Source organism: Nerophis ophidion, linkage group LG28 (assembly GCF_033978795.1).
Source record: "Nerophis ophidion isolate RoL-2023_Sa linkage group LG28, RoL_Noph_v1.0, whole genome shotgun sequence".
NCBI classification, from domain to species: Eukaryota; Metazoa; Chordata; class Actinopteri; order Syngnathiformes; family Syngnathidae; genus Nerophis; species Nerophis ophidion.
The window spans coordinates 1,050,939-1,071,629 of NC_084638.1; the positions used below are offsets into that span (position 1 = coordinate 1,050,939).

At 40.4% G+C, this 20,691-nt stretch overlaps 1 protein-coding gene across 2 annotated transcripts in view; it reads right to left on the reverse strand.

Annotated features, from left to right (window-relative positions):
* Positions 1-1,690: 1,690 nt before the first annotated feature.
* The window catches only part of zgc:162816 (uncharacterized protein LOC571260 homolog), a 38,156-nt gene continuing 19,155 nt past the window's right edge, over positions 1,691-20,691 (reverse strand). Inside the window, exons 7-11 of one of the 2 annotated variants that reach the window (XM_061890088.1) lie at positions 18,737-18,863; positions 10,543-10,605; positions 10,368-10,473; positions 10,209-10,294; positions 1,691-2,371 (exon numbers count right to left, since the gene is read on the reverse strand). In XM_061890088.1, coding sequence (XP_061746072.1) covers positions 2,248-2,371; positions 10,209-10,294; positions 10,368-10,473; positions 10,543-10,605; positions 18,737-18,863 — 506 coding nt within the window. In that variant the 3' untranslated portion in view covers positions 1,691-2,247. Of the gene's footprint in view, positions 10,295-10,367; positions 10,474-10,542; positions 10,606-18,736; positions 18,864-20,691 lie in introns of both variants that reach the window. The other variant, XM_061890089.1, reaches the window with a different exon arrangement.

The following is a 20,691-nucleotide window of genomic DNA, read 5'->3' on the forward strand; positions in this document are numbered from 1 at the left end:
ATATAGGTAAAACAACATTTCCCAGCATGCAATTCGGCGGGGATGTGACGCCGCATTCAAGGCTTGTGGGAAATCGTACATTATATGTGATTATGTGTGTATATGTAAGTATGTATATGTATATATATATATATATAAATTGTATATATGTGTGTGTACACATGTGTATATGTAAGTGTGTGTGAATTTAAAAGTATTATATATAGATAATATATAGCATCTACGCAGCAACCACTGAATTGAATTATATTATATATATTATTGTATTATATATTGTATATATATATATATATATTGTATATGTATAGGGGTGGGACCTAATAAGTCTACTTCTTCCCACTCCCTTTTGAGCCAATCTTGACATCTACAAAAGATTAGTCACATGTAATGTTTTCAATGTAGGTGTAAAAATAATCCATCCATCCATCCATTTTCTACCGCTTATTACCTTTTGGGGTCGCGGGGGGCGCTGGCGCCTATCTCAGCAACAATCGGGCGGAAGGCGGGGTACATAATGTATATATATATATATTTCTTTTGTATTTTATGTCATTCTTTTGTTTTGTTTGCATGGCTCAAAATAAACCATTCATTCATTCATAGGTCAGTGTTTTTCAACCACTGTGCCGCGGCACACTACTATGCCGTGAGATACGATCTGATGTGCCGTGGGAGATGATCTAATTTCACCTATTTGGGGTAAAAAATGTTTGTTTTGCAAACCAGTAATTGTAGTCTGCAAATGATGTGTAGTTGTTGATTGTCGCTGCGGTCTAAAATAACCGTGTAATACTCTCCCATATCAGTAGGTGGCAGTGTGCAGGTAAAAAAAGGTATTTAATGCTTAAACAAAAAAAATAAACAAAAGGTGAGTGCCCCTAAGAAAAGGCATTGAAGCTTAGGGAAGGCTATGCGGAACAAAACTAAAACTGAACTACAAAGTAAACAAAACCAGAATGCTGGACGACAGCAAAGACTTACTGCGGAGCAAAGACGGCGTCCACAAAGTCCATCCGTACATGACGATCCACAATGTCCCCACAAAGAAGGATAATCCATCCATTTTTCTACCGGTTATTCCCTTCGGAGTTACGGGGGGCGCTGGAGCCTATCTCAGCTACAACCGGGCGGAAGGCGGCGTACACCTTGGACACGTTGCCACCTCCTCACAGGGTAAAAAACAACTTGATTGCTAAAACAAAATAGATGCGTGAACATGAAACTGCTGCAGGAAAATGCCCCCCAAAAATAGGAGCTCAAGACAAGAAATAAAAGACTACACACAGGAAAACTGCAAAAAATATCAAATAAGTCAGGGTGTGATGTGACAGGTGGTGACAGTACACCTACTTTGAGACAAGAGCTATAGTGATACATCCAACAATTGCGACGACGACTTTTTACTGTCTACTGAGTTTCGTTTTTTAGTGATTTCTGCCTCCGCATTTTTCCAACCCAAAAAATGTGCCTTGGCTCAAAAAAGGTTGAAAAACACTGCTATAGGTAAAGATGATCTTGTCCGGGTGTGTATTCGGTTGTAACAAACTAACAGGGACATTATTGATTATATACACATTAATACATTGATATACTGTAAAGCCAAAATATTTTGGTTTACTTTTCTAAGTTGGGGGTCCGAGGTCACCCGTTTTTCTAGTGTTACTGAAAGCACCATAAAACACCAAGTAGACTGGGTTTAGGGTATTTTATTTGATGCATTATGAATTGCTCTGCTAGTACAAACATGATTTTTTAAAAACATGACATTTATTTAACCAGGAAAAAAAAATCCCATTGAGATTAAAGGCCTACTGAAAGCCACTACTAGCCACCACGCAGTCTGATAGTTTATATATCAATGATGAAATATTAACATTGCAACAAATGACAATACGGCCGGGTTAGTTTACTAAATTGCGTTTTTAAATTTCGTTGTTCCAGCACCGTTCACAGCTATAAGTCGTCTCATAATTCATCGCATAATTCCACAGTATTCTGGACATCTGTGTTGCTGTATATTTTGCAATTTGTTCAATGAATAATGGAGACGTCAAAGAAGAAAGCTGTAGGTGAGAAGTGTTGTATTGCGGCCGGCTATAGCAACACAAACACAGCCGGTGTTTCATTGTTTACATTCTCGAAAGATTAAAGTCAAGCTTTACTATAGAACAGAGCGGTCAGGCGAACACGGTTGGATTGGACCACACACACAAAGTACAGTGTATTATGCAGCGATCATTTCGTGTTTCAAAGAGGGTCCCTTGCGAAGGGCAGGGATAGGCGTCGCCACCACCCGTCGACTGGTGCTGAAGAAAGGTGCGGGGCCGACCTCCAGGTTGTACAGGTACCACCATATAATCTCACTAAAACACTAGTAACATAATAAGCAGATTGTTAGAAAAATTGTGTGAATTATCAAAAAACTTTCAGATCTCTTTTATTTAATTGAGTAGTTGAGAGCTGTCCTTCTTCGACCAAGCAAAGTCTTGGGGCATTCCGCTGTGTACATTGGAATGCGACGAGAGGGGTTTTCTTTTGTCCTCAAAGACCTGCCGGGCATCGTCTTTCTTTTGTCTTCAATGTGACCGAAAACAATGACTGTTTATATACTCCCCATTCCTATTTTGCTGAGACCAGGACGAGCCCAAGCCCGAGGCATCTTCTTCTTTTTGTCTTCAATGTTACCGACAACAGTGACTATGTGTATGCTCCCCAGTCCTGTTTTGACATGTGTTGTTGCGTAAACATTGAATATCTAAATAAAAAAGGAGACAAAAAAACCTTTTCGCCAGAGTTTGGTGCAGGAACTGTGCAAGGTGTACAGAGGCCATGTCTCTCCTCAGCTCTGAGTCCAAATTTAAGTCCGTCTCTGTTTGATTCTTTGCCTTTTTTGTCTTGTTTAATAGATGTCAACAATGTTTGAACCTGACACAGATAAGGGATTTTCCAGAATTATCCTAGTAAATTTGTCTAATAACATCTGAATAAATCCCACTGTAGTCTTTTTTGTCTTCTTCTTCTAGTCCAGGGGTCGGGAACCTTTTTGGCTGAAAGAGCCATACAAGCCAAATATTTTAAAAAGTATTTCCGTGATAGCCATATAATATATTTTTTTAATACTGAATACAACTAAATGCGTGCATTTAAAAGTTAGACTAACATTTTTAGAGTGTTATAAATCTCTTGTTCTTTTTAATAACATTGTTATTCTGAAGCTAACCAACAATAAATAAAATACTTCTTACCATTAATGCGACTTCTTGAACAGGTGCGGTGGAAACCGGATGTGTCAGGCTTGTCCTTGACAGTTTGACTATGTCTTAGTTTTTCCTCTGCATTTGTCTTTGTTTCCTGCCTTTAGTTCCTGTTTGTCTCCCTGAGTGCTGTTTCCCCTTAACTGTGGCTGATTGGCACCTGGCCACACCTGGTGTCAATCAGCCAGCCACTATTTAGACCTGCTTTCTTCTCCAGTCAGTGCTGGATTATTGTCACTAATACCTGTCGATGTTGTGCTACTACTTGTCGCTGTTCCAGCATGCGGTGGACTGCTTTCCGTCTTTTTGTTCCTAGTTCCTGTTTGCTGGTTCCTGTTTCCAATTTGTCCGTTCCTGGTTCCTGGTTTGGGTTTTTTCTTTATATTTTGGACATTAAATCATGTTTTCCTTTACAATGCCTGCCACCATCTCTGCATCTTGGGGTTCGTCAACAACTCAACCTGACAGGATAGATGAATTAAATGCATGAGAATGTTTTATATTTTGAACGTTATTTTTGTGATTACCAGCGGAATTATTCATTACTTACCATTTTAAGCAACGTCAGCTAAGATTTATCTGAGAGCCAGGTGCAGTCATCGAAAGAGCCACATCTGGCTCTAGAGCCATAGGTTCCCTAACCCTTCACTCTCACTTTCCTCATCCACAAATGTTTCATCCTCGCTCAAATTAATGGGGAAATTGTCGCTTTCTCGGTCTGAATCGCTCTAGCTGCTGGTGGCCATGATTATAAACAATGTTCAGATGTGAGGAGCTCCACAACCCGTGACGTCACGCGCACATCGTCTGCTACTTCCGGTACAGGCAAGGCTTTTTTATTAGCGACCAAAAGTTGCCAACTTTATCGTGGATGTTCTCTACTAAATCCTTTCAGCAAAAATATGGCAATATCGCCAAATGACCAAGTATGACACATAGAATGGACCTGATATCCTCGTTTGAATAAGAACATCTCATTTCAGTAGGCCTTTAACATGACGCTCACATTACACATTAAAAATGACAGGATGGACATCAAGTCAAACAGTTACAGACAACCGAGGCTCCTTCAAATGGCCTCAGTTTAGATTTAAAAGCATTTAAGGATAAAAAAAAGAAAAATCATTATTAAATCAAGATATCTGCTAATACAGTGGAACCTCAATTTAGGAACTTAATTGGTTTTTGAACCGGGTTCGTACGCAAGAAAGTTTGCAAAGTGAAGCAAAAGTCTCCATAAGAAACCATGTCAACACGAATAATCGGTTCCAGCCTTGATAAAAAGTCTCTATTTTAGTGAAGGTTTTTTACATAATATAAAGTGCTATACAGTACTGTACAGCAAACAAACATAAAAATGAGGTATTGGATCAACTATCTCTTTACTGACAAGCTAAAACAACAACAACGACAAGCTCAACTGTGCTGTACGCACATAAGTCCCTGTGGTGCCCTAACAAACGACCAGAAATCGCAAAAATCCTCACCTTTAAAAAAACATTCGAAAAAAGTAAAAATATACTTACAGTACATCAGTACGGTCGTGCCAGCAACCTGAGGGTTCCTGGTTCGATCCCCAGCTTCTACCAACCGAGTCCTTGAGCAAGACACTTCACCCTTGCCCGTGATGGGTCGTGGTTAGCACCTTGCATGGCAGCGCCCGCCATCAGTGTCTGAATGTGTGTGTGAATGTGTGTGTGAATGGGTGAATGTGGAAATAGTGTCAAAGCGCTTTTGAGTACCTTGAAGGTAGAAAAGCGCTATACAAGTATAACCCATAACCAGAGGTGGGTAGTAGCGCGCTACATTTACTCCGTTACATTTACTTGAGTAACTTTTGGGATAAATTGTACTTCTACGAGTAGTTTTTATGCGACATAATTTACTTGAGTATATTTATAAAGAAGAAACGCTACTTTTACTCCGTTCCATTTATCAACATTCGGCTCGCTACTCGCTACTTTTTTTTATCGATCTGCTAATGTTTGTTTTGGTTTATGACAGAGCTTCAAAGTAGGATCCACGCATGCCTGCCTTTCACCAATCACATGCAGTCACTGGTGACCTTGGACCAATCAAACACAGCCAGGCGGTCACATGACCCGACTTAAACAAGTTAAAAAACTTATTGTGGTGTTACCATTTAGTGGTCAATTGTACAAAATATGTAAAGTACTGTACAATCTACTAATAAAAGTTTCAATCAATCAATCAAAAGTGTAACGTAAAAAGGACACTTTTTATTTCAACCGTACTTCCCGTCAAAAGCCTAAAGACTGATCGCACAGTTCCTGTCTTCACAATAAAAGTGCCGCTCCATCGCGCCTGCGCTAACAAAATAAGAGTCTCCGAAAGCCAGCGCAAACAATCTAGCAAGCTACGGAGTTTGCCGCCTATGTATTTCTTGTAAAGTGTATAACAACAAATGTGGAAGCTGGACAAATAAGATGCCAAAAACCAACGACTTTCATGTGGTATTAGACAGAAAAGAGGAACTTTTGTTCTCCTCCATTTGAAAACGTGGACGTTATCAGCACTATACTGTCTGATTCCAATCAATGCAAGTCATCAGAATCAGGTAATACACCAACTTATATTCTTGTCTTCATAGAAAGATAGGAATCTATGTGTTAAACATGCATGTATATTCATTAAAACACCTTCAACATGTCAACAAAAACGGCAAAATAAATAAATATAAATTGTATACTGTATATATAAATGTATGTATCCATGTATATATATATATAAATATATATGATTTGTGTGTATAAATGATATGTGTATGTATATGATATGTGTGTGTATGTATATATGAAGTAGATCACCTAGACTTGGTCATTTATTAAGTAATTGATAAACGTTGAAAAACTTATTGGGGTGTTACCATTTAGTGGTCAATTGTAGGGAATATGTACTGTACTGTGCAATCTACTAATACAAGTTTTAATCAATCAATCAAATCAATGAATGCCTACTGAGCCTATGGTGCTGTTAAGTTATTGTGGCTCAATGTGCAATTTTTTAAATTTTATTTTAATGTACTATTATTTAATATATATTATTGTTTTAGTTGCTTAAGAGATATTCCTGGCTCTGAACTTGCTCATTGCAATTTTTATGTTTTTGTGCATTATTTGTTGCCGTAATCAGGTTACTCATCAGTTACTCAGTACTTGAGTAGTTTTTTCACAACATACTTTTTACTTTTACTCAAGTAAATATTTGGGTGACTACTCCTTACTTTTACTTGAGTAATAAATCTCTAAAGTAACAGTACTCCTACTTGAGTACAATTTCTGACTACTCTACCCACCTCTGCCCATAACTAGAGATGTCCGATAATGGCTTTTTTTGCCCTATCCGATATTCCGATATTGTCCAACACTTAATTACCGATATAAACCGAAATCGATATATACAGTCGTGGAATTAACTAATTATTATGCCTAATTTTGTTGTGATGCCCCGCTGGATGCATTAAACCAGGGGTCGGGAACCTTTTTGGCTGAGAGAGCCAAGAAGCCAAAGTATTTCCGTAAGAGCCATATAATATTTTTTAACACTGAACACAAATAAATGCGTGCATTTTTAAGTAAGACCAACATTTCTAGAGTATAATAGGTCTCTTATTCTTTGTAATAACATTGTTATTCTGAAGCTAACTGTGGAGGGGGCGTGGCCTGCGGGCCTGCAGCGAACTGGGGTGTGCCAGGACCGGCCTGGAAATCAGCGAGAGCTGCGTAGACGGCCCACCTGGGCCTTTTTATCTAATCACCTGTCGCTCTGTTATAAGCAGCAGCCAGGAGGAGAGACGGGGTTGGGGCTGGAGCCAGAGCGCGAGCGAGAACGAAAGAGAAAAAGACAATTGCTGGAAAGCAACTGATAGACTTCTTGAAAAATAAAACAATATTGTAACCCTGAAACGGGCTCTGATGTCGGTGCTTGGTGGTCTGAAGAACCCCCAAGAGGACAAGCCCCACACTAACCAATAATAAATAAATAACTTCTTAACTTAACTTCTTGAACAGGTGCGGTAGTAAACGGATGGACTAAAAATGCATGAGAATGTTTTATGCTTTGAACATTATTTTCAACACTTATTACAAGTGGAATTATTCATTACTTATCATGTTAAGCAACGTCAGCTCAGATTTATCCGAGAGCCGGATGCAGTGAATTATATTTATATAGCGCTTTTCTCAAGTGACTCAAAGCGCTTTACATCAAAAAAGCCACATCTGGCTCGCGAGCCATAGGTTCCCTACCCCTGCATTAAACAATGTAACAAAGTTTTTCAAAATAAATCAACTCAAGTTATGGAAGAAAATGCCAACATGGCACTGCCATATCTATTATTGAAGTCACAAAAAGACTTATTTTTTTGTAACACGCCTCAAAACAGCAGCTTGGAATTTGGGACATGCTCTCCCTGAGGTGCGGGGTTGAGGAGGGGGGGGGGGGGGGTGTGGATTGGGATAGCGGGGGGTGTATATTGTTTGTGCTGCAAGGGGTTGTGGGTATTTATGTTGTGTTACGGTGCGGCTGTTCTCCCAAAATGTGTTTGTCATTCTTGTTTGGTGTGGGCTCACAGTGTGGCGCGTATTTGTAACAGTGTTAAAGTTGTTTATACGGCCACCCTCAGTGTGACCTGTATGGCTGTTGACCAAGTATGGCTTGCTTTCACTTGTGTGTGTGAAAAAAGCTGTAGATATTATGTGACTGGGCCGGCACGCAAGGGCAGTGCCTTTAAGGCACGCCCCCAATATTGTTGTCTGTGTGGAAATTCGGGAGAATGGTTGCCCCGGGAGATTATCGAGAGGGGCACTGAAATTTGTGAGTCTCCCGGGAAAATCGGGAGGGTTGGCAAGTATGACTGGGAGACGCAACTGCTCTATACTTCTCCCTAGGTCCGTCTACCACTCCGTACAGCGGCGTTTTAAAAAGTCATGAATTTTACTTTTTGAAACCGATACCGATAATTTCCGATATTACATTTTAAAGCAGTGGTTCTCAAATGGGGGTACGTGAAATTTTTAAAAAATATTCTTAAAATAGCAACAGTTCAAAAATCCTTTATAAATATATTTATTGAATAATACGTCGACAAAATATTAATGTAAGTTCATAAACTGTGAAAAAATCAATCATCAATCAATCAATGTTTACCTATACAGCCCTAAATCACTAGTGTCTCAAAGGGCTGCACAAACCACTACCACATCCTCGGTAGGCCCACATAAGGGCAAGGAAAACTCACACCCAGTGGGACGTCGGTGACAATGATGACTATGAGAACCTTGGAGAGGAGGAAAGCAATGGATGTGGAGCGGGTCTAACATGATACTGTGAAAGTTCAATCCATAATGGATCCAACACAGTCGCGAGAGTCCAGTGCAAACTTCATGGCTGGCTCACATCGTGGTCACTCCGTGATCACGTACGACCGCCAGACACTTCTGGATGTGGACATATCGGGCCGTTTTGGACTGATAGACGCGGGCGTGCTAAACATGCTAACTAGCATGGGGATACATCGGCGGCTACATCCAGCGGCCTGTGAAGCAGGGGAGTCTAGTAGCAGCGGGGGCCGTCTACGGAGCAGACGCCAGCGGTGTGATCGGAAACGCGGATGTCGAGCGGGGCTAAAAACAAAGCAGAAGGCTAATCCCCACAGAACACCACTTTCCTCCATCCTGAAGACGGATTTAAATGGAAAATGCGAGACTACTGGTCTGGGTAAGGAGTCTGTTAAATTAGAACAAGTTTTTTCTGCTTTGAGTGTTTCAGAGTTGGACATGTGTTTTACTGAGGTGGCAAACTATGATGCGTGCAGTTTATCAAAGCAACAAACAAACAATCAGAAAATCCCCGTTACTGAGGTGGCTAACCATGATGCGTGCAGTTTATCAAAGCAACAAACAAACAATCGGAAAATCCCCGTTACTGAGGTGGCTAACTATGATGCGTGCAGTTTATCAAAGCAACAAACAAATAATCGGAAAATTCCCGTCGTATCAATTCGTAGATATGGTCGTAATTATACTAAATGCACTGGGCATAATAAACACAACATTATTAATATTGCTACTACGGACAATTTGATCAAAAACTCCCTAAAACAGCCCACTACCTATAATATAGGTTTTTTAAACATAAGATCATTGTCTCCCAAAACGTTGTTAGTTAATGATATTATCAGAGACAACAATCTTAACGTCATCGGTCTCAGCGAAACCTGGCTTAAACCAAACAACTTTTTTGCGCTAAATGAGGCATGTCCTCCTAACTTTACACATGCGCATATTGCCCGTCCTCTTAAAAGGGGTGGGGGGGGGTCGCGCTAATATACAACGAAAACTTTGACCTTAGTCCTAACATAAATAATAAATATAAATCGTTTGAGGTGCTTACTATGAGGTCTGTCACACCGCTGCCTCTACACCTGGCTGACATAGTGCTGTATTTTACTTCTTTATCTCGTTTTCAACCAAAAATGCTTTGCTCCGATTAGGGGTACTTGAATTAAAAAAATGTTCACATCACTGAAAAAAGGTTGAGAACCACTGTTTTAAAGCATTTATCGGCCGATAATATCGGCCGTCTGATATTATCGGACATCTCTAGTGACGTGTGTGTGTGCTCTTGGAAGAGGGAGATAGTCTTCTCCGCGGTAAAATAAGTCCGCTTTGGCATATTTTCCAAGAAAAGTCCGTTCTCATCACAATTAAAAACTTGCTTCCCCAATCTCTTCAGTATGATCAAGCACAAAATGAATGAATGAACCAAGCGTTTGTACACAGAGACGTGATCTTAAAGATTGTAAAGTTGGCAAATAGAGGGGTTCGTAAATCGAGGTTCCGCTGTGGGTGCAATAGCGGCAGACATCTACAGTCATCCGTCGTTATTGAATGAATGTAGCGGTTATTGACGTTTGAATCCCGGTATATTCACCAGCCGCGCGTCGGCGTCCACTTGCCCAGAAGAAGGCCCTGACTGTGCACGTGATAGACAGGATGCATCATCGCTGTAGCACACGCCTGCAACACACGGGACACCGGGGGGGTGAGACGAGAGCAAGGCGGCGAGAAACGCACACACGGCGCCGCTTACATGGTACGGCACCAGCGTGAGCAGAGAGCCCAGAGGGTGCTGGGCGTAATCCAGCTTCCCCACCATGGACTCCACTCTTCCATGCTCCTGGGTCATAGACAGGAGCCTGCATGGAAAGGTCTCACGTCAGCCCTGCTGCCGTTTACACTTCAGATTCAATGTTGGAGTGCAGTACTTGAGGTCGGGATGCCCTTCAATCACGGCATATCCGCTTGGAAGTTTGCCAGCACCGTCCAAACTGATGGACAACAACAGAGAAATAGTTATTTCCACTTTAAAATCATCAATATGCAGGACTGCAATTTGAACTTCTCAAGGTCAAGGCAAGTGTTGCCTTAGAGGAGGGCTCAATCTTTAGGGGAGTGTTTTTTAACCTATGTTAGATCCACTACGGACTGGACTCTCACTATTATGTTAGATCCACTATGGACTGGACTCTCACTATTATGTTAGATCCACTATGGACTGGACTCTCACTATTATGTTAGATCCACTATGGACTGGACTCTCACACTATTATGTTAGATCCACTATGGACTGGACTCTCACTATTATGTTAGATCCACTATGGACTGGACTCTCACTATTATGTTAGATCCACTATGGACTGGACTCTCACACTATTATGTTAGATCCACTATGGACTGGACTCTCACTATTATGTTAGATCCACTATGGACTGGACTCTCACTATTATGTTAGATCCACTATGGACTGGACTCTCACACTATTATGTTAGATCCACTATGGACTGGACTCTCACTATTATGTTAGATCCACTATGGACTGGACTCTCACTATTATGTTAGATCCACTATGGACTGGACTCTCACACTATTATGTTAGATCCACTATGGACTGGACTCTCACTATTATGTTAGATCCACTATGGACTGGACTCTCACTATTATGTTAGATCCACTATGGACTGGACTTCCCCTATTATGTAAGATCCACTATGGACTGGACTCTCACTATTATGTTAGATCCACTACGGACTGGACTCTCACTATTATGTTAGATCCACTACGGACTGGACTCTCACTATTATGTTAGATCCACTATGGACTGGACTCTCACACTATTATGTTAGATCCACTATGGACTGGACTCTCACTATTATGTTAGATCCACTATGGACTGGACTCTCACTATTATGTTAGATCCACTATGGACTGGACTCTCACACTATTATGTTAGATCCACTATGGACTGGACTCTCACTATTATGTTAGATCCACTATGGACTGGACTCTCACTATTATGTTAGATCCACTATGGACTGGACTTCCCCTATTATGTAAGATCCACTATGGACTGGACTCTCACTATTATGTTAGATCCACTACGGACTGGACTCTCACTATTATGTTAGATCCACTACGGACTGGACTCTCACTATTATGTTAGATCCACTACGGACTGGACTCTCACTATTATGTTAGATTCACTATGGACTGGACTCTCACTATTATGTGAGATCCACTATGGACTGGACTTCCCCTATTATGTAAGATCCACTATGGACTGGACTCTCACTATTATGTTAGATCCACTATGGACTGGACTCTCACTATTATGTTAGATCCACTATGGACTGGACTTCCCCTATTATGTAAGATCCACTATGGACTGGACTCTCACTATTATGTTAGATCCACTACGGACTGGACTCTCACTATTATGTTAGATCCACTATGGACTGGACTCTCACTATTATGTTAGATCCACTACGGACTGGACTCTCACTATTATGTTAGATTCACTATGGACTGGACTCTCACTATTATGTGAGATCCACTATGGACTGGACTTCCCCTATTATGTAAGATCCACTATGGACTGGACTCTCACTATTATGTTAGATTCACTATGGACTGGACTCTCACTATTATGTTAGATCCACTATGGACTGGACTCTCACTATTATGTTAGATTCACTATGGACTGGACTCTCACTATTATGTTAGATTCACTATGGACTGGACTCTCTCTATTATGTTAAATCCACTATGGACTGGACTTCCACTATTATGTTAGATCCACTATGGACTGGACTTCCACTATTATGTTAGATCCACTATGGACTGGACTCTCACTATTATGTTAGATCCACTATGGACTGGACTCTCACTATATTATGTTAGATCCACTATGGACTGGACTCTCACTATTATGTTAGATCCACTATGGACTGGACTCTCACAATATTATGTTAGATCCACTATGGACTGGACTCTCACTATTATGTTAGATCCACTATGGACTGGACTCTCACTATTATGTTAGATCCACTATGGACTGGACTCTCACACTATTATGTTAGATCCACTATGGACTGGACTCTCACTATTATGTTAGATCCACTATGGACTGGACTCTCACTATTATGTTAGATCCACTATGGACTGGACTCTCACACTATTATGTTAGATCCACTATGGACTGGACTCTCACTATTATGTTAGATCCACTATGGACTGGACTCTCACTATTATGTTAGATCCACTATGGACTGGACTCTCACACTATTATGTTAGATCCACTATGGACTGGACTCTCACTATTATGTTAGATCCACTATGGACTGGACTCTCACTATTATGTTAGATCCACTATGGACTGGACTCTCACACTATTATGTTAGATCCACTATGGACTGGACTCTCACTATTATGTTAGATCCACTATGGACTGGACTCTCACTATTATGTTAGATCCACTATGGACTGGACTTCCCCTATTATGTAAGATCCACTATGGACTGGACTCTCACTATTATGTTAGATCCACTACGGACTGGACTCTCACTATTATGTTAGATCCACTACGGACTGGACTCTCACTATTATGTTAGATCCACTATGGACTGGACTCTCACACTATTATGTTAGATCCACTATGGACTGGACTCTCACTATTATGTTAGATCCACTATGGACTGGACTCTCACTATTATGTTAGATCCACTATGGACTGGACTCTCACACTATTATGTTAGATCCACTATGGACTGGACTCTCACTATTATGTTAGATCCACTATGGACTGGACTCTCACTATTATGTTAGATCCACTATGGACTGGACTTCCCCTATTATGTAAGATCCACTATGGACTGGACTCTCACTATTATGTTAGATCCACTACGGACTGGACTCTCACTATTATGTTAGATCCACTACGGACTGGACTCTCACTATTATGTTAGATCCACTACGGACTGGACTCTCACTATTATGTTAGATTCACTATGGACTGGACTTCCCCTATTATGTAAGATCCACTATGGACTGGACTCTCACTATTATGTTAGATCCACTATGGACTGGACTCTCACTATTATGTTAGATCCACTATGGACTGGACTTCCCCTATTATGTAAGATCCACTATGGACTGGACTCTCACTATTATGTTAGATCCACTACGGACTGGACTCTCACTATTATGTTAGATCCACTATGGACTGGACTCTCACTATTATGTTAGATCCACTACGGACTGGACTCTCACTATTATGTTAGATTCACTATGGACTGGACTCTCACTATTATGTGAGATCCACTATGGACTGGACTTCCCCTATTATGTAAGATCCACTATGGACTGGACTCTCACTATTATGTTAGATTCACTATGGACTGGACTCTCACTATTATGTTAGATCCACTATGGACTGGACTCTCACTATTATGTTAGATTCACTATGGACTGGACTCTCACTATTATGTTAGATTCACTATGGACTGGACTCTCTCTATTATGTTAAATCCACTATGGACTGGACTTCCACTATTATGTTAGATCCACTATGGACTGGACTTCCACTATTATGTTAGATCCACTATGGACTGGACTCTCACTATTATGTTAGATCCACTATGGACTGGACTCTCACTATTATGTTAAATCCACTATGGACTGGACTTCCCCTATTATGTAAGATCCACTATGGACTGGACTCTCACTATTATGTTAGATCCACTACGGACTGGACTCTCACTATTATGTTAGATCCACTACGGACTGGACTCTCACTATTATGTTAGATCCACTATGGACTGGACTCTCACTATTATGTTAGATCCACTACGGACTGGACTCTCACTATTATGTTAGATTCACTATGGACTGGACTCTCACTATTATGTGAGATCCACTATGGACTGGACTTCCCCTATTATGTAAGATCCACTATGGACTGGACTCTCACTATTATGTTAGATCCACTATGGACTGGACTCTCACTATTATGTTAGATCCACTATGGACTGGACTTCCCCTATTATGTAAGATCCACTATGGACTGGACTCTCACTATTATGTTAGATCCACTACGGACTGGACTCTCACTATTATGTTAGATCCACTATGGACTGGACTCTCACTATTATGTTAGATCCACTACGGACTGGACTCTCACTATTATGTTAGATTCACTATGGACTGGACTCTCACTATTATGTGAGATCCACTATGGACTGGACTTCCCCTATTATGTAAGATCCACTATGGACTGGACTCTCACTATTATGTTAGATCCACTATGGACTGGACTCTCACTATTATGTTAGATTCACTATGGACTGGACTCTCACTATTATGTTAGATTCACTATGGACTGGACTCTCACTATTATGTTAGATTCACTATGGACTGGACTCTCTCTATTATGTTAGATCCACTATGGACTGGACTCTCACTATTATGTTAGATTCACTATGGACTGGACTCTCTCTATTATGTTAGATCCACTATGGACTGGACTTCAACTATTATGTTAGATCCACTATGGACTGGACTCTCACTCTTATGTTAGATCCACTATGGACTGGACTCTCACTATTATGTTAGATCCACTATGGACTGGACTCTCACTATTATGTTAGATCCACTATGGACTGGACTCTCACTATTATGTTAAATCCACTATGGACTGGACTTCCACTATTATGTTAGATCCACTATGGACTGGACTCTCACTATTATGTTAGATCCACTATGGACTGGACTCTCACTCTTATGTTAGATCCACTATGGACTGGACTCTCACTATTATGTTAGATCCACTATGGACTGGACTCTCACACTATTATGTTAGATCCACTATGGACTGGACTCTCACACTATTATGTTAGATCCACTATGGACTGGACTCTCACTATTATGTTAGATCCACTATGGACTGGACTCTCACACTATTATGTTAGATCCACTATGGACTGGACTCTCACTATTATGTTAAATCCACTATGGACTGGACTTCCACTATTATGTTAGATCCACTATGGACTGGACTTCCACTATTATGTTAGATCCACTATGGACTGGACTCTCACTCTTATGTTAGATCCACTATGGACTGGACTCTCACTATTACATTAGATCCACTATGAATTGGACTTTCACTATCATGTTACATACACTCTGGACTGGAATTCCCTCTGTTATGTAAGATCCATTATGGACTGGACTCTCACTATTATGTTAGATCCACTATGGATTGGACTCTCACTATTATGTTAGATCCACTATGGACTGGACTCTCACTATTATGTTAGATCCACTATGGACTGGACTCTCACTATTATGTTAGATCCACTATGGACTGGACTTCCCCTATTATGTAAGATCCACTATGGACTGGACTCTCACTATTATGTTAGATCCACTACGGACTGGACTCTCACTATTATGTTAGATCCACTATGGACTGGACTCTCACTATTATGTTAGATCCACTACGGACTGGACTCTCACTATTATGTTAGATTCACTATGGACTGGACTCTCACTATTATGTGAGATCCACTATGGACTGGACTTCCCCTATTATGTAAGATCCACTATGGACTGGACTCTCACTATTATGTTAGATCCACTATGGACTGGACTCTCACTATTATGTTAGATTCACTATGGACTGGACTCTCACTATTATGTTAGATTCACTATGGACTGGACTCTCACTATTATGTTAGATTCACTATGGACTGGACTCTCTCTATTATGTTGAATCCACTATGGACTGGACTTCAACTATTATGTTAGATCCACTATGGACTGGACTTCCACTATTATGTTAGATCCACTATGGACTGGACTCTCACTCTTATGTTAGATCCACTATGGACTGGATTCTCACTATTATGTTAGATCCACTATGGACTGGACTCTCACTATTATGTTAGATCCACTATGGACTGGACTCTCACTATTATGTTAAATCCACTATGGACTGGACTTCCACTATTATGTTAGATCCACTATGGACTGGACTCTCACTATTATGTTAGATCCACTATGGACTGGACTCTCACTCTTATGTTAGATCCACTATGGACTGGATTCTCACTATTATGTTAGATCCACTATGGACTGGACTCTCACTATTATGTTAGATCCACTATGGACTGGACTCTCACTATTATGTTAAATCCACTATGGACTGGACTTCCACTATTATGTTAGATCCACTATGGACTGGACTCTCACTATTATGTTAGATCCACTATGGACTGGACTCTCACTCTTATGTTAGATCCACTATGGACTGGACTCTCACTATTATGTTAGATCCACTATGGACTGGACTCTCACACTATTATGTTAGATCCACTATGGACTGGACTCTCACACTATTATGTTAGATCCACTATGGACTGGACTCTCACTATTATGTTAGATCCACTATGGACTGGACTCTCACACTATTATGTTAGATCCACTATGGACTGGACTCTCACTATTATGTTAAATCCACTATGGACTGGACTTCCACTATTATGTTAGATCCACTATGGACTGGACTTCCACTATTATGTTAGATCCACTATGGACTGGACTCTCACTCTTATGTTAGATCCACTATGGACTGGACTCTCACTATTACATTAGATCCACTATGAATTGGACTTTCACTATCATGTTACATACACTCTGGACTGGAATTCCCTCTGTTATGTAAGATCCATTATGGACTGGACTCTCACTATTATGTTAGATCCACTATGGACTGGACTCTCACTATTATGTTAGATCCACTATGGACTGGACTCTCACTATTATGTTAGATCCACTATGGACTGGACTCTCACTATTATGTTAGATCCACTATGGACTGGACTCTCACTATTATGTTAGATCCACTATGGACTGGACTCACACACTATTATGTTAGATCCACTATGGACTGGACTCTCACTATTATGTTAGATCCACTATGGACTGGACTCTCACTATTATGTTAGATCCACTATGGACTGGACTCTCACTATTATGTTAGATCCACTATGGACTGGACTCTCACTATTATGTTAGATCCACTATGGACTGGACTCTCACTATTATGTTAGATCCACTATGGACTGGACTCTCACTATTATGTTAGATCCACTATGGACTGGACTCTCACTATTATGTTAGATCCACTATGGACTGGACTCTCACTATTATGTTAGATCCACTATGGACTGGACTCTCACTATTATGTTAGATCCACTATGGACTGGACTCTCACTATTATGTTAGATCCACTATGGACTGGACTCTCACTATTATGTTAGATCCACTATGGACTGGACTCTCACTATTATGTTAGATCCACTATGGACTGGACTCTGACTATTATGTTAGATCCACTATGGACTGGACTCTCACTATTATGTTAGATCCACTATGGACTGGACTCTCACTATTATGTTAGATCCACTATGGACTGGACTCTCACTATTATGTTAGATCCACTATGGACTGGACTCTCACTATTATGTTAGATCCACCGTGCTGCCCCCTATTATATTATATAGTTATGATGTAAAATTTACTAACTTTGCTTAATGTGATGAATGACAAATCCACCATACTTCCAGTGGTTAAAAACCCTCATTTGAAGGACACTGCAGCACCTCCAGTGAGCCACTTTGTCCAAAAGATGGCGCCATAGCAAAAACAATTAAAAAAAACATGTAAGTGTTTTTGCTTTTTTTTTAATTTATTTATATGTCGGCGAAGAAAATTCCATAAATTATAGTCCGGAATTTACGATATTTAATATTTTTGGCCCCTGTAACATTACACACAGTTAGAACAGTAACACTGTGTTTGAATATGGTCAAATAAAAAGCCCTACTTTAATCAAGTGAGTCTTTCTACCACAGTTTGACAATCACTGGACTATAATAATACAAATATAAATTACACAGCATAAAGTACTTTATTCAAATGAATTGTCTGTGGAGCAACTCCTGAAAATTAACATAATAAATCCTTATCTTTTAAATGGTTTAAACTTTTTCATTCCAATTTCCATTGAAACAAAGGGGTGTTTCTTTTCAAAGGCATTTGAATGTTTGATGCACGCTGTACCTTAAAGCGGTCCACCCGCAGTCAATCAACAGCTGCTTCCTGTGGGGACAATGTCCGATGACTCGGGTCAAAACGCGCACGGCCACGTCCTCCAAACTGCATGAGCCAATCAAAGACTGCTGCACGTCTACAAGCAGAGACGACGTCATGTGTTTTGGTTTTAGGACAGGGGGGTCAAACTCAAATACAGAGTGGGGCCAGAATTTTAAACTGAACAAAGTATGAACAAATGAACCTTTTAATAGGGACCCAAACAAGTTTTGCAATGAATATTGAACAAGCAAGGCAGGGGTTAGTGCATCTGCCTCACAATACGAGGGTCCTGAGTAGTCCTGGGTTCAATCCCGGGCTCGGGATCTTTCTGTGTGCAGTTTGCATGTTCTCCCCGGGACTGCGTGGGTTCCCCTCCGAGTACTCGGGCTTCCTCCCATGGAACAGGCAGAGCTTATATAACGGTATAGCTCGGTTGGTAGAGTGGCCGTGCCAGCAACTTGAGGGTTGCAGGTTCGATCCCCGCTTCCGTCATCCTAGTCACTGCCGTTGTGTCCTTGGGCAAGACACTTTACCCACCTGCTCCCAGTGCCACCCACACTGCTTTAAATGTAAAAATTAGATATTGGGTTTCACTATGTAAAGCGCTTTGAGTCCATTTGAGAAAAGCGCTATATAAATATAATTCACTTCACAATAGTGCAAAATCAACTTTCAAAAATATTAAATACAATTTAATTAAAACAATTAATGCCTCTTTTCTATTTGCAGCCTCCTGAGGTAAATATCAACATTAACTTTTTCCACGGGCTAATAAATTCGAAAATAAAATAAAAATGAGGTGGGCGGGGTTTTGGTGGTAGCGGGGGGTGTGTATTGTAGCGTTCCAGAAGAGTTAGTGCTGCATGGGGTTCTGGGTATTTGTTCTGTTGTGTTTATGTTCGGGTGTTCTCCCGGAATGTGTTTTGTCATTCTTGTTTGGTGTGGGTTCACAGTGTGGCGCATATTTGTAACAATGTTAACGTTGTTTATACGGCCACCCTCAGTGTGACCTGTATGGCTGTTGACCCAAGTATGTGTGTGTGAAAGCCGCATATATTATGTGACTTGGCCAGCACGCTGTTAATATGGAGGAAAAGAGGACGTGACGACATGTTGGAGGCAGTGCCTTTAAGGCAGCGTTTCTCAAAGTGTGGGGCGGGACCCCACCTGTGGGGAATAGAGACATGACAGGTGGGGCGCGAGGAACGGGAGGGAATTTCACTTAAAAACATTTTTTTATTATTATATTCTTGCGGTGGCAATGACCAAGAAGAACGCGGAGTTGGAGTATAATTACAACACTTTATGTACATATTTATATTAGGGCTGGGCAACGATTAAACATTTTAATCGAAGTTAATCGCACTCTTTCTCCGATTAATCGCGATTAACTACATTGTATACGCAAAGCCCAATAATGAATTCAAAAGTAGTGTGTAGTGCACCTTTATTGGAATATTCTCCCACATGAACAAAAGCACCAAAACATTTGTTGTGCAAACACAATTTAAATCAGTCCTTGTTAAACAGTAGCAGTTAAATAGCATATTTGATGAAAATCAACTCCAAAAATGTAAATGTAAACATTTAAGCTTATTGCCACTGCCAGGGTATTTAAGTTATCCTGTTTGTTATGGAAAATAAATATAATCTACATACAAATCTCTGAGCCACAATCATAACATCTGAACAGGCAATTTCTGAGGTAACAGCAGAAACATTTTTTTTATCAGGGATCTTATGTATAAAAAACCTATATTATAGGTAGTGGGCTGTTTTAGGGAATTTTTGATCAAATTATCCGTAGTAGCAATATTAATAATGTTGTGTTTATTCTGCGTAGTGCACTTAAAATAATTATGACCATATCTAGGATTTGATATGATGGGAATTTTCCCATTGTTTGCTTGGTGCTTTGATAA